Source organism: Salvelinus namaycush, chromosome 19 (assembly GCF_016432855.1).
Source record: "Salvelinus namaycush isolate Seneca chromosome 19, SaNama_1.0, whole genome shotgun sequence".
Classification (NCBI taxonomy): domain Eukaryota; kingdom Metazoa; phylum Chordata; class Actinopteri; order Salmoniformes; family Salmonidae; genus Salvelinus; species Salvelinus namaycush.
In genome coordinates this window covers 44,899,664-44,921,436 of record NC_052325.1, presented here as the reverse complement: position 1 = coordinate 44,921,436, position 21,773 = coordinate 44,899,664, and the positions used below count along the sequence as shown (strand labels likewise).

The window sequence follows — 21,773 nt, the reverse complement described above, 5'->3', positions numbered from 1 at the left end:
AAACACAACGCCATTTTTCCACCGCAAAGGTAGCTTTCACAAAACCCACAAATAGAGATAAAATGAATCACTAACCTTTGAACAACTTCATCAGATGACAGTCTTATAACATCATGTTATACAATACATTTATGTTTTGTTCGAAAATGTGCATATTTATAGCTACAAATCCTGGTTTTACATTGTGAATACGGCACCATAATGCACCAAATTGTCCGGAGAAATTTTGGACAGTCACGTAATCTAACCAAAAAACTCATCATAAACTTTACTAAAAAATACATGTTGTACAGCAAATGAAAGATACACTGGTTCTTAATGCAACCACTGTGTTAGATTTAAAAAAATAACTGATTCTGATTGCAACATTCTAACAGTGTAATTAATATATTTCATATATGCTATCGCAAAAATTATAATTTGGTAGTGTTTTTCTTATATAACATAAGAATATGAAGAAAAACAAATAAAATAACACAATAGGATTTTCATTAGTTTGATACTGTAGGCTATATGTAAAAACAAAGAAACTAAAATTCTAGTGTTTTGTGGAGTGCCTTTGTTACAACTATGAAACGGCTTATTTTTATAAATTACCCCAACCACCAAGACGCATGGTCAGCAAGATGCGCGGTAAAATTATGACATCAGTAGCCTAAACATCATTTATAAGTGCCAAGTGTGCTTGATAAAGGGTGAAAATCGGCACAAAAACAATAATGCCATTATAGTCACCTACGTAATTACTGGGACAGTGAAGCATTGTTTCTACTTATGGCTCTGTACTCCAGCACTTTGGATGTGAAATTATACAATGACTGAGATTAAAGTAGTGCAGACTGTCAGCTTTAATGTGAGGGTATTGTCATCCATATCGGGTGAACTGTTTTGAAATTACAGCACTGTTTGTACATAGTCCCTCCATTTTAGGGGACTAAGTATTAGGACAAATTCACTTCAGTCAATCAAATTTCTGATTACATCCAGCTTGTGACTCTATAAACTTGTTGGCTGCATTTGCTATTTGTTTTGGATGTGTTTCAGATAATTCTTTTGTCCAATAGAAATTAATGGTAAATAATGTGTTGTCATTTTGGAGTCACTTTTATTGTAAATAAGAATTCATGTGGACGCTACTATGATTACGGATAGTCCTGAATGAATCATCAATAATGATGACTGAGAAAGTTAGACATACAAGTATCATACCCCCCAAAAGATGCTAACCTTCACTGACTGTTATAGTAACGGTGAGAGGTTATCATGTCTTGGAGGGTATGCTATTTGTGCTTCTGTGACTTGATCACATTTATTTAACCTGTTATATGTGTGAAATTAGTTTCTTTATAGTTTAGGTTCAGTTTCGAGACAATTATCAGGGTGATTATTAACTGGGTATGGCACTTTCATCTGTTGGGAGAAGCTTCAGCAGTTATAGTGTAAAAAGGATAGTTCAGCCAAATAACATATTGGTTTCCTTACCCTGTAAGCAGTCTATGGATAAGGTATGACAGCAATACATGCGTTGGTTTAGTTGGCACAGTTTCTACATGGTAATGTTTTAGCATTTGTGGCACAAATCTCATTCAAGTCATGGGATCAATATTAGCATTTTTCACGCATGTTCAAATCATCTATTAGTGACTGTTGAGCTTCACAGTTAATTTTAGATTCTTTTGGATGATTTGGACATGATGCGCTAAAAATGCTGATATCGGTCCAATGGCTTGAATGGGATTTGTGCCACAAATGCTCATACGTTAGCATGTGGAAACAGTGCCAGGGAAACTAAACCAAAGCATAAATTGCTGTCATACCTTGTCGATTGACTGCTTACAGGGTAAGGAAACCAGTGTCATTTTGTAATTTGGGTTAACTATCCCTTTAAAAAGACAGTGTACAATTTCCAATGTAATGCATCTCAATAGGAAAACAGCTTATTTACATAATGTAAAAATAACATATATTCTACAAATGACTTTTTAATTTCAATGACAGGTATTTGTATCAACATTTTAGCTTTTTATAATAAACATATGTATTTACAGGGTTACATATACATTTTTAGGCCACAACATGTGCTTCAGAAGTAGCTAGAATTCATATAGGCTATATCTCTTTTTATTTATAGCCCTAGCGCGTGCGCACACTCTCTCACTCACTCACTCACTCACACACACAGTCTCGTATAACTAACCTTGTGGGGACACATTTCAGTCCAATTCCAAATCCTATTTTCCCTAACACTAATCTTAACCCCAAAACTTAACCCTAATCCTAGCTCCTAACCCTAAAACAACCCCTAGCGCCTAACCCTAACACAAATTCTATCCTTAACCCTAACCTCCCTAGAAGTAGCATTTGACCTTGTGGGGGACTAACAAAATGCCCCACAATTGGTAAAACAAATTATGTAATCTACTATTTTACACACGCACCCTTCCCAACATCTAAAAGAAATGTCCTCTCACTGTAAACTGCGTTTATTTTCAGCAAACTTAACGTGTAAATATTTGTATTAACATAAGATTCAACAACTGAGACATAAACTGAACAAGTTCCACAGACATGTGACTAACAGAAATGGAATAATGTGTCCCTGAACAAAGGGGGGGTCAAAATGTGGCCACCAGCTGCATTAAGTACTGCAGTGCATCTCCTCCTCATGGACTGCACCAGATTTGCCAGTTCTTGCTGTGAGATGTTACTGCAAGTTCCCAGACATTTCTAGGGGGAATGGCCCTAGCCCTCACCCTCCGATCCAACAGGTCCCAGATGTGCTCAATGGGATTGAGATCCGGGCTCTTCGCCTGTCATGGCAGAACACTGACATTCCTGTCTTGCAGGAAATCACGCACAGAACGAGAAGTATGGCTGGTGGCATTGTCATGCTGGAGGGTCATGTCAGGATGAGCCTGCAGAAAGATTACCACATGAGGGAGGAGGATGTCTTCCCTGTAACGCACAGTGTTGAGATTGCCTGCAATGACAGCAAGCTCAGTCCGATGATACTGTGACACACCGCCCCAGACCATGACGGACCCTCCACCTCCAAATCGATCCTGCTCCAGATTACAGGCCTCGGTGTAACGCTCATTCCTTTGACGATAAACACGAATCCGACTATCACCCCTGGTGAGACGAAACCGCGACTCATCAGTTAAGAGCACTTTTTGACAGTCTTGTCTGGTCCAGTGACGGTGGGTTTGTACCCGTAGGCAACGTTGTTTCTGGTGAGGACCTGCCTTACAACAGGCCTACAAGCCCTCAGTCCAGCCTCTCTCAGCCTATTGCGGACAGTCTGAGCACTGATGGAGGGATTGTGAGTTCCTGGTGTAACTCGGGCAGTTGTTGTTGTCATGTTTTGTCTTTTGATTATCATGTCTTGTCCCTGTGCTTCCCTTCCATTTGTCTCCCTCTGCTGGTCTTAGTAGGTTCTTTCCCTCTCTCTTCCCCTCCCTCTCTTCCTCTCTCGCTCTCTCTCTATCGTTCCGTTCCTGCTCCCAGCTGTTCCTCATTCTCCTAACTACCTCATTTAATCTTTCACACCTGTCCCCTATTTTGCCCTCTGATTAGAGTTCCTATTTCTCCCTCTGTTTTCCGCTTCTGTCCTTGTCGGATCTTTGTTTGATGTTTGCTGTTCCGTGTCCTGGTTCCGCCCTGTCGTGTTTTTGCCTTCATCAGATGCTGCGTGTGAGCAGGCGTCCTGGTTCCGCCCTGTCGTGTTTTTGCCTTCATCAGATGCTGCGTGTGAGCAGGTGTCATCTAAGATATATCCAGGGGTACCGTTTTGTTTAAGTTTGGAATAAAGACTCTGTTTTTGTTAAGTCGCCTTTGGGTCCTCATTCATCTGCATAACAGAAAGATCCGACCAGTATGGACCCAGCGACTACGGATTCTCGCAACACTGCCATCGAGATCCAGGGAGCGATGCTCGGCAGACACGAGCAGGAATTGTCTGCTGCTCGTCATGCCGTTGAGACCCTGGCCGCTCAGGTTTCCAACCTCTCAGGACAGTTTCAGAGTCTTCGTCTCGTGCCACCTGTTACTTCCTGGTCTTCCGAGTCTTCGGAACCTAGGGTTAATAACCCACCATGTTACTCTGGGCAACCCACTGAGTGCCGCTCCTTTCTGACCCAGTGTGATATTGTGTTTTCTCTCCAGCCCAACACATACTCACGAGAGAGAGCTCGGATCGCCTACGTCATATCACTCCTTACTGGTCGGGCTCGGGAGTGGGGCACAGCTATCTGGGAGGCAAGGGCTGAGTGTACTAACGATTATCAGAGCTTTAAAGAGGAGATGATACGGGTTTTTGATCGTTCAGTTTTTGGGAAGGAGGCTTCCAGGGTCCTGGCTTCCCTATGTCAAGGTGATCGATCCATAACGGATTACTCTATAGAGTTTCGCACTCTTGCTGCATCCAGTGACTGGAACGAGCCGGCGTTGCTCGCTCGTTTTCTGGAGGGACTTCACGCTGAGGTTAAGGATGAGATTCTCTCCCGGGAGGTTCCTTCCAGCGTGGACTCTTTAATTGCACTCGCCATCCGCATAGAACGACGGGTAGATCTTCGTCACCGAGCTCGTGGAAGAGAGCTCGCGTTAACGGTGTTTCCCCTCTCCGCATCTCAACCATCTTCTCCCATCAGTTCAGAGACTGAGCCCATGCAGCTGGGAGGTATTCGCATCTCGACTAAGGAGAGGGAACGGAGAATCACCAACCGCCTTTGTCTCTATTGCGGTTCTGCTGGACATTTTGTCATGTCATGTCCAGTAAAAGGCCAGAGCTCATCAGTAAGCGGAGGGCTACTGGTGAGCGCTACTACTCAGGTCTCTCCATCAAGATCCTGTACTACCTTGTCGGTCCATCTACGCTGGACCGGTTCGGCTGCTTCCTGCAGTGCCTTGATAGACTCTGGGGCTGAGGGTTGTTTTATGGACGAAGCATGGGCTCGGAAACATGACATTCCTCTCAGACAGTTAGGGGAGCCCACGCCCATGTTCGCCTTAGATGGTAGTCTTCTCCCCAGTATCAGATGTGAGACACTACCTTTAACCCTCACAGTATCTGGTAACCACAGTGAGACCATTTCCTTTTTGATTTTTCGTTCACCTTTTACACCTGTTGTTTTGGGTCATCCCTGGCTAGTATGTCATAATCCTTCTATTAATTGGTCTAGTAATTCTATCCTATCCTGGAACGTTTCTTGTCATGTGAAGTGTTTAATGTCTGCTATCCCTCCTGTGTCTTCTGTCCCCTCTACTCAGGAGGAACCTGGTGACTTGACAGGAGTGCCGGAGGAATATCATGATCTGCGCACGGTCTTCAGTCGGTCCAGAGCCAGCTCCCTTCCTCCTCACCGGTCGTATGATTGTTGTATTGATCTCCTTCCGGGGACCACTCCCCCTCGGGGTAGACTTTACTCTCTGTCGGCTCCCGAACGTAAGGCTCTCGAGGATTATCTGTCTGTTTCTCTCAACGCCGGTACCGTGGTGCCTTCTTCCTCTCCCGCCGGAGCGGGGTTTTTCTTTGTTAAGAAGAAGGACGGTACTCTGCGCCCCTGTGTGGATTATCGAGGGCTGAATGACATAACGGTTAAGAATCGTTATCCGCTTCCCCTTATGTCGTCAGCCTTCGAGATGCTGCAGGGAGCCAGGTTCTTTACTAAGTTGGACCTTCGTAACGCTTACCATCTCGTACGCATCAGAGAGGGGGACGAGTGGAAAACGGCGTTTAACACTCCGTTAGGGCATTTTGAATACCGGGTTCTGCCGTTCGGTCTCTCTAATGCTCCAGCGGTCTTTCAGGCATTAGTCAATGATGTACTGAGAGACATGCTGAACATCTTTGTTTTCGTTTACCTTGACGATATCCTGATTTTTTCACCGTCACTCGAGATTCATGTTCAGCACGTTCGACGTGTACTCCAGCGCCTTTTAGAGAATTGTCTCTACGTGAAGGCTGAGAAGTGCGCCTTTCATGTCTCCTCTGTCACTTTTCTTGGTTCTGTTATTTCCGCTGAAGGCATTCAGATGGATCCCGCTAAGGTCCAGGCTGTCAGCGATTGGCCCGTCCCTAAGTCACGTGTCGAGTTGCAGCGCTTTCTCGGTTTCGCTAATTTCTATCGGCGTTTCATTCGTAATTTCGGTCAAGTGGCTGCCCCTCTCACAGCTCTGACTTCTGTCAAGACTTGCTTTAAGTGGTCCGGTTCCGCCCAGGGAGCTTTTGATCTCCTCAAGAAGCGTTTTACATCCGCTCCTATCCTTGTTACTCCTGACGTCACTAAACAATTTATTGTCGAGGTTGACGCTTCAGAGGTGGGCGTGGGAGCCATTCTGTCCCAGCGCTTCCAGTCTGACGATAAGGTTCATCCTTGCGCTTACTTTTCTCATCGCCTGTCGCCATCGGAACGCAACTATGATGTGGGTAACCGCGAACTGCTCGCTATCCGCTTAGCCATAGGCGAATGGCGACAGTGGTTGGAGGGGGCGACCGTTCCTTTTGTCGTTTGGACTGACCATAAGAACCTTGAGTACATCCGTTCTGCCAAACGACTTAATGCACGTCAAGCTCGTTGGGCGTTGTTTTTCGCTCGTTTCGAGTTCGTGATTTCCTATCGCCCGGGGAATAAGAACACCAAGCCTGATGCCTTATCCCGTCTCTTTAGTTCTTCTGTGGTTTCTACCGACCCCGAGGGGATTCTCCCTGAAGGGCGTGTTGTCGGGTTGACTGTCTGGGGAATTGAGAGACAGGTAAAGCAAGCGCTCACTCACACTGCGTCGCCGCGCGCTTGTCCTAGTAACCTTCTGTTTGTTCCTGTCCCTACTCGTCTGGCTGTTCTTCAGTGGGCTCATTCTGCCAAGTTAGCTGGCCACCCCGGTGTTCGGGGTACGCTTGCTTCTATTCGCCAGCGGTTTTGGTGGCCTACTCAGGAGCGGGACACGCGCCGTTTCGTGGCTGCTTGTTCGGACTGCGCGCAGACTAAGTCAGGTAACTCTCCTCCTGCCGGTCGTCTCAGACCGCTTCCCATTCCTTCTCGACCATGGTCTCACATCGCCTTAGACTTTATTACCGGTCTGCCTTCGTCTGCGGGGAAGACTGTGATTCTTACGGTTATCGATAGGTTCTCTAAGGCGGCACATTTCATTCCCCTCGCTAAGCTTCCTTCCGCTAAGGAGACGGCACAAATCATCATTGAGAATGTGTTCAGAATTCATGGCCTCCCGTTAGACGCCGTTTCAGACAGAGGTCCGCAATTCACGTCACAGTTTTGGAGGGAGTTCTGTCGTTTGATCGGTGCTTCCGTCAGTCTCTCTTCCGGGTTTCATCCCCAGTCTAACGGTCAAGCAGAAAGGGCCAATCAGTCGATTGGTCGCATTTTACGCAGCCTTTCGTTTCGAAACCCTGCGTCTTGGGCAGAACAGCTCCCCTGGGCTGAGTACGCTCACAACTCGCTTCCTTCGTCTGCTACAGGGCTATCTCCGTTTCAGAGTAGTCTTGGTTACCAGCCTCCTCTGTTCTCGTCCCAGCTCGCCGAGTCCAGCGTTCCCTCCGCTCAGGCTTTTGTCCAACGTTGTGAGCGCACTTGGAGGAGGGTCAGGTCTGCACTTTGCCGTTACAGGGCGCAGACTGTGAGAGCCGCCAATAAACGTAGGATTAAGAGTCCTAGGTATTGTCGCGGTCAGAGAGTGTGGCTTTCCACTCGTAACCTTCCCCTTACGACAGCTTCTCGCAAGTTGACTCCGCGGTTCATTGGTCCGTTCCGTGTCTCTCAGGTCGTCAATCCTGTCGCTGTGCGACTGCTTCTTCCGCGACATCTTCGTCGCGTCCACCCTGTCTTCCATGTCTCTTGTGTCAAGCCTTTTCTTCGCGCCCCCATTCGTCTTCCCTCCCCCCCCCCCGTCCTTGTCGAGGGCGCTCCTATTTACAGGGTACGGAAGATCATGGACATGCGTTCTCGGGGACGTGGTCACCAGTACTTAGTGGATTGGGAGGGTTACGGTCCTGAGGAGAGGAGTTGGGTTCCATCTCGGGACGTGCTGGACCGTTCGTTGATTAATGATTTCCTTCGTTGCCGCCAGGGTTCCTCCTCGAGTGCGCCAGGAGGCGCTCGGTGAGTGGGGGGGTACTGTCATGTTTTGTCTTTTGATTATCATGTCTTGTCCCTGTGCTTCCCTTCCATTTGTCTCCCTCTGCTGGTCTTAGTAGGTTCTTTCCCTCTCTCTTCCCCTCCCTCTCTTCCTCTCTCGCTCTCTCTCTATCGTTCCGTTCCTGCTCCCAGCTGTTCCTCATTCTCCTAACTACCTCATTTAATCTTTCACACCTGTCCCCTATTTTGCCCTCTGATTAGAGTTCCTATTTCTCCCTCTGTTTTCCGCTTCTGTCCTTGTCGGATCTTTGTTTGATGTTTGCTGTTCCGTGTCCTGGTTCCGCCCTGTCGTGTTTTTGCCTTCATCAGATGCTGCGTGTGAGCAGGCGTCCTGGTTCCGCCCTGTCGTGTTTTTGCCTTCATCAGATGCTGCGTGTGAGCAGGTGTCATCTAAGATATATCCAGGGGTACCGTTTTGTTTAAGTTTGGAATAAAGACTCTGTTTTTGTTAAGTCGCCTTTGGGTCCTCATTCATCTGCATAACAGTTGTTGCCATCCTGTACCTGTCCCGCAGGTGTGATGTTTGGATGTACTGATCCTGGGCAGGTGTTGTTACATGTGGTCTGCCACAGCAAGGATGATCAGCTGTCCGTCCTGTCTCCCTGTAGCGCTGTCTTAGGCGTCTCACAGTACGGACATTGCCATGTATTGCCATGGTCACATCTGCAGTCCTCATGCCTCCTTGCAGCATGCCTAAGGCACGTTCATGCAGATGAGCAGGGACCCTGGGCATCTTTCTTTTGGTGTTTTTCAGAGTCAGTAGAAAGGCCTCTTTAGTGTCCGAAGTTTTCATAACTTTGACCTTAATTGCCTACCATCTGTAAGCTGTTAGTGTCTTAACGACCGTTCCACAGGTGCATGTTCATTAATTGTTTATGGTTCATCGAAAGGCATGGGAAACAGTGTTTCAACACTTTACAATGAAGATCTGTGAAGTTATTTGGATTTTTACTAATTATCTTTGAAAGACAGGGTCCTGAAAAAGGGACATTAGTTTTTTTGCTGAGTTTATTCTACTCATACAATGTGTGTTTTGTCTGTTGTAGAGTACAGGAGAGAGAGTGCGGTGGGTCACTCCAGCTCCCGGTCGCGTCTCTCTCTGCTGCTCCAGTCCCCCAGCGCGAAGTTCCTGTGCAGCCCAGACTTCTTCACCATGCTGCATTCTACCCCTGTGAGTCTGGCTGCACAGGCCCTCAACCCTCACCTTTCACATTCTTATGGATCACCCCCAGCTCTCACTTATCACGTCATATCTCTCAGTAGTTAACAATTTGCAAAAGTGTGTGGTAAGGGAACAGCTTTTTGGATTGAAATGTTGCGTTGATCAGGTTAATTGAAGTAGAACAATGAGGTATGCTACCTGGGATTTCATTTCCCATTATGAGTCATCATTCTTCCCTTAATCTGTGTTTTATCAAAGCAATGACAACCCCATTTACAGAAGAGCCCGGAATTTCACATGTCCCTCTTTGATGACCTCATCAATCTGTTCCCTCCCTCCCTCCTCAGAGTGCCTACCGCATGTTTACGAGCAACACTTGCCTGAAGCACATGATCAGTAAGGTGCGTCGGGACGCCCATCACTATGAGCGCTACCAGCACAACAGGGACCTGGTGGCCTTTCTCAACATGTTCACTAACAAACAACTGGAGCTACCCAGGGGCTGGGAGATGAAGCACGACCAATCCGGCAAGGTCTGGAAAACTGTGTGTGTGTGTGTGTGTGTGTGTGTGTGTGTGTGTGTGTGTGTGTGTGTGTGTGTGTGTGTGTGTGTGTGTGTGTGTGTGTGTGTGTGTGTGTGTGTGTGTGTGTGTGTGTGTGTGTGTGTGTGTGAATGTTTTAGTTTGTGCAATGACGTGAATATACAGTGCATTTGGAAAGTATTCAGACCCCTTGACTTTTTCCACATTTTGTTACGTTACAACCTTATTCTAAAATGGATTACATAAAAAAATGTCCTCATCGATTTACACACAATACCCCATGATGACAAAGCAAAAACAGGTTATAAGAATTTTTTTACAAATGTATAAAAAAAAAAAACATATACCTTATTTAAATAAGTATTCAGACCGTTTGCTTTGAGATTGCTATGTTTCCGTTGATCCTCCTTGAGATGTTTCTACAACTTGATTGGAGTCAACCTGTGGAAAATTCAATTGATTGGACATGGTTTGGAAAGGCACACACCTGGTCCCACATTTGACAGTGCAGGTCAGAGCAAAAACCAAGCCAGGTCGAAGCAATTGTCCATAGTAAATGGAAGAAGTTTGGAACCACCAAGACTCTTCCTAAAGCTGGCCGCCTGGCCAAACTGAGCATTCGAGGAAGGAGGGCCTTGGTCAGGGAGGTGATCAAGAACCCAATGGTCACTCTGACAGAGCTCCAGAGTTCCTCTGTGGAGATGGGAGAACCTTCCAGAAGGACAAAAAATCTCTGCAGCACTCCACCAAGCAAGCCTTTATGGTAGTGGCCAGATGGAAGCCACTCCTCAGTAAAAGGCACATGTCAGCCTGCTTGGAGTTTGCCAAAAGGCACCTAAAGAATCTCAGACCATGAGAAACCAGATTCTCTGGTCTGATGAAACCAAGATTGAACTCTTTGGCCTGAATGCCAAGTGTTACGTCTGGAGGAAACCTGGCACCATTGCTACGGTGAAGCATTGTGGTGGCATTATCAATCTGTGGGGGATGGAATTCAGCAGCAGGGACTGGAATACTAGTCAGGATTGAGGCACAGATGAACAGAGCAAAGTACAGAGAGATCCTTGATGAAAACCGGCCCTAGAGTGCTTAGGACCTCAGACTGGGGCTAAGGTTCACCTTCAACAGGACAACGACCCTAAGCACACAGCCAAGACAACGCAGGAGTGGCTTCGGGAACAAGTCTCTGAATTTTCTTAAGTGGCCCAGCCAGAGCCCGGACTTAAACCTGATCGAACATCTCTGGAGAGACCTGGAAATACCTGTTCAGCGACTCTCCCCATCCAACCTGACAGAGCTTGAGGATCTGCAGAGAAGAATGGGAGAAACTCCCCGAATACAGGTGTGCCAAGCTTGTAGCATCATACCCAAGAAAACTCGAGGCTGTAATCGCTGCCAAAGGTGCTTCAAGAAAGTATAGAGTAAAGAGTCTGAATAGTTATGTAAATGTGATATTTCATTTATTTTTTTAGAAATGAGCAAACATTCCTAAAAAACGGTTATTGCTTTGTCATTATGGGGTACTGTGTGTAGGTTGATGAGGAAAAAGGTGTATTTAATCAATTTTAGAATACGGCTGTAACGTAATGAAATATGGAAAAAGTCAAGGTGTCTGAATACTTAACGAATGCACTGTATAATATATACAGTACCAGTCAAAAGTTTGGGCATACTCATTTTCAGGGTTTTTCTTTATTTTTTACTATGTTCTACATTGTAGGATAATAGTAAAGATGTCAAAACTAGGAAATAACACATATGGAATCATGTGGTAAACAAATCTAAATATATTTGAGATTCTTCAAAGTAGTCACAATTTGCCTTGATGGCAGTTTTGCACACTCTTGCAATGCTCTCAACCAGCTTCAATTTCTTTCCTTCTCAATGCCTTTGAGCCAATCAGTTGTGTTGTGACGTGACAAGGTAGGGGTGGTATACGGAAGATGGCTCTATTTGGTAAAAGACCAAGTTCATATTATGGCAAGAACAGCTCAAATAAGCATAGAGAAATTACAGTCAATCATTACTTTAAGACATGAAGAACTTTGAAAGTTTCTTCAAGTGCAGTCGCAAAAACCATCAAGCGCTATGATGAAACTGACTCTCATGAGGACCGCCACATGAAAGCAGCCCAAATAATTGCTTCACAGAGTTCAAGTAAGACACATCTCAACATCAACTGTTCAGAGGAGACTGTGAATCAGGCCTTCATGGTTGAATTGCTGCAAAGAAACCACTACTACAGGACACCAATAATAAGAAGAGACTTGTTTGGGCCAAGAAACACGAGCAATGGACATTAGACCGGTGGAAATCTGTCCTTTTGGTCTGATGTTTCCAAATTTTGAAATGTTTGGTTCCAACCGCCTTGTCTTCCTGAGACGCAGGGTAGGTGAACGGATGATCTCTGCATTTGTGGTTCCCACCGTGAAGCATGGAGGAGGAGGTGGTGTGGGGGTGCTTTGCTGGTGACACTGTCTGTGATTTATTTAGAATTCAAGGCACATTTAACCAGCATGGTAACCACAGTATTTTGCAGCGATACACCATCCCATCTGGTTTGCGCTTAGTGGGACTATCATTTGTTTTTCAACAGGACAATGACCCAACACACCTCCAGGCTGTGTAAGGGCTATTTGACAAAGAAGGAGAGTGTTGCAGTGCTGCATCAGATGACCTGGCCTCCACAATCACCCAACCTCAACTCAATTGAGATGGTTTGGGATGAGCTGGACCGCAGAGTGAAGGAACAAGTGCTCAGCATGTGGGACTGTTGAAAAGACTGTTTGAAAAGCATTCCAGGTGAAGCTGGTTGAGAGAATGCCAAGGGTGTGCAAAGCTGTCATCAAGGCAAAGGGTGGCTACTTTGAAGAATCTCTAATATAAAGTATATTTTGATCAACCCTTTTTTGGGTTACTACATGATTCCATATGTGTTATTTCCTAGTTGTGATGTCTTCACTATTATTCTACAATATAGAAAATAGTAAAAATAAACTTGAATACACTTGAATGAGTAGGTTTGGCTAAACCTTTGACTGGTACTGTATGTACACCTGCATGCATATACTGTAGTTTCTTTATCTATCTTACTGTACGTGGCTGGCTGTGTGTCTTCACAGCCCTTCTTTGTGGATCACAATCGTCGTTCCACAACCTTCATCGACCCGCGGTTCCCCCTTCAGAGTGCACGCTCCACTGGCTTGTTGACCCACCGCCAGCACCTCAGCCGCCAACGCAGCCACAGTGCAGGCGAGGTGAGAGACTACTGCTGCATTCACTTAGGCCGCTTAAAAAAAGTCTGACCGGACTGCATGACGGCATGCTAACTAGTGGACTAACCTACATGTGGCTTGGCAGTTTGCCTGGCGTGTTTGAATTCATATAGCTGGTTTGAAGAACATGCCAACTAACATCCAAAAAAGAAAATACCGCTACAGTGGATGATATTGTCCATCGGTCTCATCAGAATTTGCCATTGTCTTGCTGAAAATGTTACATCTGGTTTCATCTTGCCGTAATAAGTCGACTATGTGAATGCAGCAAACTGCTGTACTACTGCACCACTAATACAGGTTTGAGATCAGCTCTAAATCTAGTATATTACACCCACTGCACCACTGACACACTGGAATACTGGCCTGTGATCATCACTAAGACTTTAGCTGGTTTAACGAGACCGATATCAATCATAATACTTATAGCAAGACTAATACTAGGTTAATAGAATGGACAAAAATTCATAATGTATCAAAAAGATTAAAATGGTTCCTAAAATGGGTGTAAGTGGTATGGTTTTCAATAGAAACAATGACAATGCTGAGTTTATGGCTGGGAGTTCCCTGATTGTGTCAATTGGTAGCAGCAGAGGGATCCGTCCTGACTCGGAGTGTCCCCTTGCAGGTGGTAGATGACACGCGAAACTCCAACCCACCTGTCATGCCCCGCCCCTCCAGCACCTTCAGTGGGTCCACTCGCAATCAATACCAGGACCTGGTGCCTGTGGGTGAGTACACACGCATGCACGGCAGGTAGCCTAGCAGTTAGTGTTGGGCCAGTAACCAAAAGATTGCTAGTTTAAATCCCTGTGCAGACAAGGTGAAAATTCTGCCCTTGAGCAAGGCACTTAACCCTAATTGCTCCACTTAAAACTAGAATTTGGTATATGACCAAATTCACATAGAAACATGAGTTATAGTCTTCCATTCCCATTGAAAGCAAGTCAAGAAGTGGTAGATCTATGTGTGCTATTTCTATGCTTCCCGTTCTGAAGTAGTTTCTTTTGTCTTTTGCTGTACTTTCGGTTTTGTACACCAGCTTCAAAACAGCTGAATATACAATATTTTGATTATGGAAAATCTATTTCACAGCGGTTTAGATGGTACAATGATTCACCACACAATGACTGCTTGTTTTGTCACAAAACTGAAATTAGGCTATTTATTAGAATTTTAGCAACCCGGAAATGGCGGAGCGATTTCTGCATAGTGCATCTTTAACCCTAATTGCTCCAAGGGTCCCTGGCCACGACCCCACTCTGAGGGTGTCTCAAGGGGAGTTGGGATATGCAAAAAACATGTCCGTTTCACGCCTCAAACTCCTACAGGTTACCCACTTGTACATGCAGTGAAACAGGAAGAATATAAGCACCCTCTATTTAAACTTAGTACACACACACACACGTGCTATATACAGGGCTAACTTATGCACTAATAGACACAGTAATGTTGATATTTACACGGGTCTCTCCCCAGCCTACAATGACAAGATTGTGGCATTTCTACGGCAACCCAACATCATTGAGATCCTGCAGGAGAGGCAACCAGAACTCGTCAGGAACCACTCACTCAAGTAGGTCACCCCAATCACCATGGGAACCCTTTAATCAGATATTTAACCCTTAAGCTTAACCTCCTAAATGTATTAAGATTATGCCAAACAGCAGTATCACGAATGTTAACGTGTTTGTCTGCAGGGAAAGGTTACAGTTCATTCGCAGCGAGGGTGTTTCTGGGCTTGCTCGTCTCTCTAGCGATGCTGACCTAGTCATTTTGCTCAGGTAGGACCTTTCTGTGTGTCTTTATGTGCTCATGTCTGTTTGTGATTGGTGTTTGGTGTATGTTTGTGTGTACGAGAAGGTATTGCGTGTATGTCTGTCTGTGTGAGAGTGAGAATTTAAGTACTGCTCTCTCCCTTAGCCTGTTTGATGAGGAGGTCATGTCCTATGTGCCACCTGCTGCCTTACTGCACCCTAGCTACTGCTCCTCCCCTCAAAGCTCCCCTGGTGAGACCACACACACACACATATATTTTCTCCTCATGCCCTTCTTCCCTTAGTCTTGCTTCTAATCGAAACTATCCATCCAAGGAAGGGCAAGATAATGAGAAAAAGCCTTGAGCCGTAAAAGTTGCTTAGCGCTCTCAATTAGTGAAGTTTAGTGGGTTTTTTCTGAACCAATTCTATGCTAATAAAAGTTGTAATAGTGAGATACAATTACGATATTCTGAGGAACTTGTGTATTGTTTTGTCTATTTTTCATTCTCCTCTTCCTCCTCCTCCCGCCCCTCTCTCAGGTACTCAGAGAGCTAATGCACGTGCCCCTGCCCCGTACAAACGTGACTTTGAGGCCAAACTGAGAAACTTCTATCGCAAGCTGCAGACAAAGGGCTATGGCCAGGGACCTGGGAAAGTCAAGTGAGTACTTGATGACGTCATTCAACAGGTTGAGAGAACCGCTAAATTTCAGCAGTATTCTGACATGGAATCACTGGTCACTTTAATAATGGAACACTAGTCACTTTAATAGTGTTTACATACTGCTTTACTCATTTCATATGTATATACTGTTCTATTCTACTGTATTTTAGTCAGTGCCACTCTGACATTGCTCATCCTAATATTGATTTATTTCTTAATTCCATTTTACTTTTATATTTGTGTGTATTGTTGTGAATTGTTAGGAACTACTGCATTGTTGGAGCCAGGAACACAAGCATTTTGCTACACCCGCAATGACATCTGTTAAATATGTGTATGTGACCAATAAAATTAGATTTGTTCATTCCTAAACTGTGTGCGCGTGTGCTGTGCGTTCGTTCATGACTGTCTGGCTGTTTTTCCTTGTTCCAGATTGATCGTTCGCAGAGATCACCTGTTGGAGGATGCCTTCAATCAGATCATGTGCTACTCCCGCAAAGACCTGCAGAGGAGTAAGCTGTATGTCAGCTTTGTGGGAGAGGAAGGGTGAGTGTTGCCTTTGTGGTTTAGGTCTTTTAATATGTTCTACACATTACCTTAAGTTTGCTCATTTGCATCGGTTGTTATGTTGTCTCTGTGTACATAGTTTATTTTCCATAATCTCAATACTTGATTTATGAAACGTGTGTGTGTTATAGGCTGGACTACAGCGGACCTTCGAGGGAGTTCTTCTTCTTGGTGTCAAGGGAGTTGTTTAACCCTTACTACGGTCTGTTTGAGTACTCCGCCAACGACACCTACACTGTGCAGATCAGCCCCATGTCTGCCTTCGTGGACAACCATCACGAGTGGTGAGTGACAAGTTTACACTACCATGATGGATGGACATGCGGGTGGTCGGATGTAGGAAGACAGACATGCTGTAGATAAAATAAGGAACAAAGACGCAGATCGACCTATAATAACATCTGACTTGTCATTGTATACTGTACATACTGTACTGTATTGCACCTAGCAATGTTGCTCTCTTCCAGGTTTCGTTTCAGTGGGCGTATCCTGGGCCTGGCTCTGATCCACCAGTATCTGTTGGATGCCTTCTTTACCCGCCCGTTCTACAAGGGCCTGCTGCGTATGTAAGTGTCTCAATCAGGTCCACTTAGCTAGCAAATGGATATGGATCCTATCACCATGAACACCACATTTTTATAGGTTTGACAATGCAACCACCCTGGAAAATTGCCAGGTATGCTTTAGCATGAAATAAATTATATGACAAATACACACCTCACTATTTTTTAGGTAGTAACTACTGAACTGGAAGAAGCTGAACAGATAGGATTTGGTTAGATTGATTTGACTTTTTAGTTATTCAGTTACCATGCTTTCATTATGTGGTTGATATATACTCTGGAAAACATCATGCTAATATCTCTTAATATAAGACTTAGTTATGAGATACATTTTTCACCTCTGTTGACCTTTGACCCCTACAGCCCGTGTGACCTGAGTGACCTGGAGTTCCTGGACGAGGAGTTCCACCAGAGTTTACAGTGGATGAAGGACAACGACATCGAGGACATGCTGGACCTCACCTTCACCGTCAACGAGGAGGTCTTTGGGCAGGTGTGTGTGTATGCTTGTGTTTAGAATAATTCATGTATTATATGTATCTTCAATCATTTTAGACTACATACACTACCCTGCATTTGATATGTAATTGCTTGTTGCAATGTGTTGTATTTGGGGGTGAATCCTGACTTTACTTAGTCATTCATTGATGTCAATGGTAAGGTAGGATTCACCCTATATTGTGTTTCTATCTTTACGGCCCTATAGATCACAGAGAGAGAGCTGAAGCCAGGCGGTGCAGGTATTCCAGTGTCAGAGAAGAATAAGAAGGAGTACATCGAGCGTATGGTTAAGTGGCGCATCGAAAGGGGTGTGGCTCAGCAGACTGAGAGCCTGGTGCGAGGCTTCTATGAGGTAGGGCCCTGTGTTTTGCGCAATCATGTGACATAGCAAGATTTTATCCTGTATTTTAAGCCTTAGCCAGAAATGAGAATTACAGCAAAATCTAAGCAATTGTCTGAGGGTGGTGCTGGAACATCTGACATAAAAAGAAGTTTGATGAAAAAGCTTTAAATAAAGGTTCAAATCCAGGTTGTGACATAGTTGCACATAACACAGGGCCCTATGACATCACACACATCATTGATAATGGTCCATCATTGTCATATGTATTGGTCAAGTGGCATTGTATCTGCATAATGATGCAGCGCTACGTCAGGTATTGTGTAATAGATAATGATGCAATGATGCAGCAAGTGGTAATTTATCTGAAATAGATAATCATGCATGCCAATAACAATTAATGTGGTTACTCCTAATGTATTAGAAGTATATTAGTATTGTGATATGTATTGGCCAGGTGGTAATGTCTCTGTAATAGAAAATGTATCAGAATTGTGACATGTGTTGGTCAGGTGGTGGACGTGAGGCTGGTGTCTGTGTTTGATGCCAGAGAGCTGGAGCTGGTGATTGCTGGCACTGCAGAGATCGACCTGGCCGACTGGAGGAACAACACAGAGTACAGAGGAGGTAGAGACAGGGGAGCAGTGGGGGGCAGTCTTAGCCTCGGAGAGTCAGACGGTGTGGGGGCACATTTTTTCCAGCCAAGTAGTAACACCCCTGATTTATATTAATCATCTAATGTTAGTCTTTAAAGATTTAGATCATGACTTTGATGGGATCAGGTGTTACTGCTTGGCTCCGCACAACTCATGGGTAACACTTTTGTTACAGATTGTGCTTCTAAGAACAGCAGGCTTATTTTGGGCTACGGCTGATCGGTACACCTTTCATCTTTCTCCCCAGGTTACCATGACAACCACATAGTCATCCGCTGGTTCTGGGCAGCAGTGGAGAGGTTCAACAATGAGCAGAGACTCCGACTGCTGCAGGTACTACTTTTCAAGGGACACTCCAATAGACTTTGATACTGACGAAAGGCTGAGCTCCCCAGTCTTAACTTTGCTAACTCTTTATTTTTCAGCCCTGTTACCACTGGTATTTATCTGGTATTGAAGGTGATATTATTTGGTAACATTTGGAACTTCCTGGTACAATGAATCCCCTAGTGACCGATAAATAATTCTGAGTAATATTGACATAATTGCCCTGTTAACATGTAATTTCTCAGCGAATACCTGGTCATGAGGCACTGTAAAATAAAATGTTACCTAAACGGGGATTGTATATGTCTCCTTAGTTTGTGACAGGCACCTCCAGTATTCCCTATGAGGGCTTTGCCTCCCTCAGAGGTAGCAATGGACCACGAAGGTTCTGTGTGGAGAAGTGGGGCAAAATCACCTCCTTACCCAGGTATAGTACACCCCTCTGTCTGTCCATGTTTGCCTACCTGTCTATATGAGCTATTTGTGTGTGTGTGTGTGTGCACATAAATTAGTGTGTATGCAGTTCGTGTACAGTCGTGGCCAAAAGTTTTGAGAATGACACAAATATAAATTTTCACAAAGTCTGCTGCCTCAGTTTGTATGATGGCAATTTGCATATACTCCAGAATGTTATGTAGAGTGATCAGATGAATTGCAATTAATTGCAAAGTCCGTCTTTGCTATGCAAATGAACTGAATCCCCAAAAAACATTTCCACTGCATTTCAGCCCGGTCCAGCCCAGTCTTGTTAACACAGGTGTGAGTATTGAGAAGGACAAGGCTGGAGATCACTGTCATGCTGATTGAGTTTGAATAACAGACTGGAAGCTTCAAAAAGAGGGTGGTGCTTGGAATCATTGTTCTTCCTCTGTCAATCATGGTTACCTTCAAGGAACCACGTGCCGTCATCATTGCTTTGCACAAAAAGGGCTTCACAGGCAAAGATATTGCTGCCAGTAAGATTGCAACTAAATCAACCATTTGTCGGATCTTCAAGAACTTCAAGGAGAGCAGTTCAATTGTTGTGAAGAAGGCTTCAGGGCGCCCAAGAAAGTCCAGCAAGCGCCAGGACCGTCTCCTAAAGTTGATTCAGCTGCGGGATCGGGGCACCACCAGTACAGAGCTTGCTCAGGAATGGCAGCACGCAGGTGTGAGTGCATTTGCATGCACAGTGAGGCAAAGACTTTTGGAGGATGGCCTGGTGTCAAGAAGGGCAGCAAAGAAGCCACTTCTCTCCAAGAAAAACATCAGGAACAGACTGATATTCTGCAAAAGGTACAGGGATTGGACTGCTGAGGACTGGGGTAAAGTCATTTTCTCTGAATCCCCTTTCCGATTGTTTGGGGCATCCGGTGGAAAAAGCTTGTCCGGAGAAGACGAGGTGAGCGCTACCATCAGTCTTGTGTCATGTCAACAGTAATGCATCCTGAGACCATTCATGTGTGGGGTTGCTTCTCAGACAAGGGAGTGGGCTCACTTACAATTTTGCCTAAGAACTCAGCCATGAATAAAGAATTGTACCAACACATCCTCCGAGAGCAACTTCTCCCAACCATCCAGGAACAGTTTGGTGATGAACAATGTTTTTTCCAGCATGATGGAGCAAGTGATAACTAAGTGGCTCGGGGGAACAAAATATCGATATTTTGGGTCCATGGCCAGGAAACTCCTCAGACCTTAATCCCATTGAACTTGTGGTCATTCCTCAAGAGGCGGGTGGACAAACAAAAACCCACAAATTCTGACAAACTCCAAGCATTGATTATGCAAGAATGGGCTGCCATCAGTCAGGATGTGGCTCAGAAGTTAATTGACAGCATGCCAGGGCGGATTGCAGAGGTCTTGAAAAAGAAGGGTCAACACTGCAAATATTGACTCTTTGCATCAACTTCATGTAATTGTCAATAAAAGCCTTTGACACTTATGAAATGCTTGTAATTATTCTTCAATATTACATAGTAACATCTGAAAAAAATATCTAAAGACACTGAAGCAGCAAGCTTTGTGAAAATTAATATTAACATTCTCAACTTTTGGCCACGACTGTATATTATGCGCTTCTGTCAGTGCGCTCCTCTCATTATCGGTCTGCCTCTCTACAGGGCTCACACATGCTTTAACCGTCTGGACCTCCCGCCGTACCCTTCGTTCTCCATGCTCTATGAGAAGATGCTGACAGCCGTGGAGGAAACCAGCACCTTTGGCCTGGAGTAAACTCTCCAAAATGGCTGCCACAGCCAGGGGTCGAATTGGGAAAGAACAATGGTGGAGAGGAAATCCTGTCACCTTAGCTTGAGGCGAGACAGTACTCACAGTACACAATGGAAACTGAATAGACATCTACCAGAAGTGATCATTTTAGAGAAGCAACAAAACTTTTGGGGACAATTTCACCACCAAGACAATCCCAATTTGCCCCCCCCCCCGGCTTGGCTATACCTCCCGCCTCCATGATCCCACACTTCCTGGAATCACGTTACTGTTCCATTACCTGCACTGATGCCCTCCATTTGATTCCTGTGTACAACAACCACACTTGTGCTGTATCTCTTATCTGTTTATTGGCCTTGGTTACTGTATCTCCTTTTTCCTACAGGGGCTCAGCCTGCCCTTCAAGTCCAGAGACACCTCTTCCTAATACCCTATGCTTCCTCCTGGATTGACCCCCTGCTCTGGACCTCGGAACTGTATCTTTCTACTCTGGGACTGGAGACTATGTACACTATAATACATCATGGACTAATTCCTTGTCTTCAAACACACACTCATTCACTCTCACACACTTTCAAGATGACTCTCATGATTCTTTTCTGAGGGGATTAAATTGTATGTCACAGCTCCTAAGGTGCACCAAAGGCATTGACTCACTCCAAAACACATTGTACTTCTCTTCTTATGCTAGACTACATGAGCAAGGCTCTAAAACTGGCACACACTAACTCACGATAACGAATACAATTGTAGGGTCACTCTTTTTCAAAATAAATGAGATGCACTTTCTCATACACATATGTAGCTCCACACACACACACACTGAGACATTGCCTAACACGGCTCTATTTCTCACTAATGATATTGCCTCCCATCCACTGAACTGATGAATGTATCACATAAAAGACTGAATGTATGAAACTTCAGCACCTCTGGCTTGCAGTAGCAGGAGGACTGAGGAGCCTTTGCGGCCAAAGAAAAATAAACACCGGAGCCGCACCAGGAAGTTTATCACCTAAAATTTGTGGAATATGGAAGCCAAGACTGAAAGTGGCA

The 21,773-nt window shown here is 44.9% G+C and overlaps 1 protein-coding gene across 1 annotated transcript in view; it reads left to right on the top strand.

Moving 5' to 3' along the window:
- LOC120064033 (E3 ubiquitin-protein ligase HECW2-like) overlaps positions 1 to 20,720 on the top strand; it is a 36,503-nt gene extending 15,783 nt beyond the window's left edge. The window contains exons 13-29 of the mRNA XM_039014342.1: positions 9,197 to 9,321; positions 9,660 to 9,845; positions 12,977 to 13,111; positions 13,758 to 13,860; positions 14,609 to 14,705; positions 14,830 to 14,913; positions 15,053 to 15,138; positions 15,429 to 15,549; positions 15,985 to 16,098; positions 16,251 to 16,403; positions 16,587 to 16,685; positions 17,046 to 17,175; positions 17,389 to 17,535; positions 18,036 to 18,150; positions 18,427 to 18,512; positions 18,821 to 18,933; positions 20,609 to 20,720. Of these exons, the coding sequence (XP_038870270.1) occupies positions 9,197 to 9,321; positions 9,660 to 9,845; positions 12,977 to 13,111; positions 13,758 to 13,860; positions 14,609 to 14,705; positions 14,830 to 14,913; positions 15,053 to 15,138; positions 15,429 to 15,549; positions 15,985 to 16,098; positions 16,251 to 16,403; positions 16,587 to 16,685; positions 17,046 to 17,175; positions 17,389 to 17,535; positions 18,036 to 18,150; positions 18,427 to 18,512; positions 18,821 to 18,933; positions 20,609 to 20,720 (2,006 nt within the window). The remainder of the gene's footprint in view (positions 1 to 9,196; positions 9,322 to 9,659; positions 9,846 to 12,976; positions 13,112 to 13,757; positions 13,861 to 14,608; positions 14,706 to 14,829; positions 14,914 to 15,052; positions 15,139 to 15,428; positions 15,550 to 15,984; positions 16,099 to 16,250; positions 16,404 to 16,586; positions 16,686 to 17,045; positions 17,176 to 17,388; positions 17,536 to 18,035; positions 18,151 to 18,426; positions 18,513 to 18,820; positions 18,934 to 20,608) is intronic.
- The last annotated feature ends 1,053 nt before the right edge of the window (positions 20,721 to 21,773 follow it).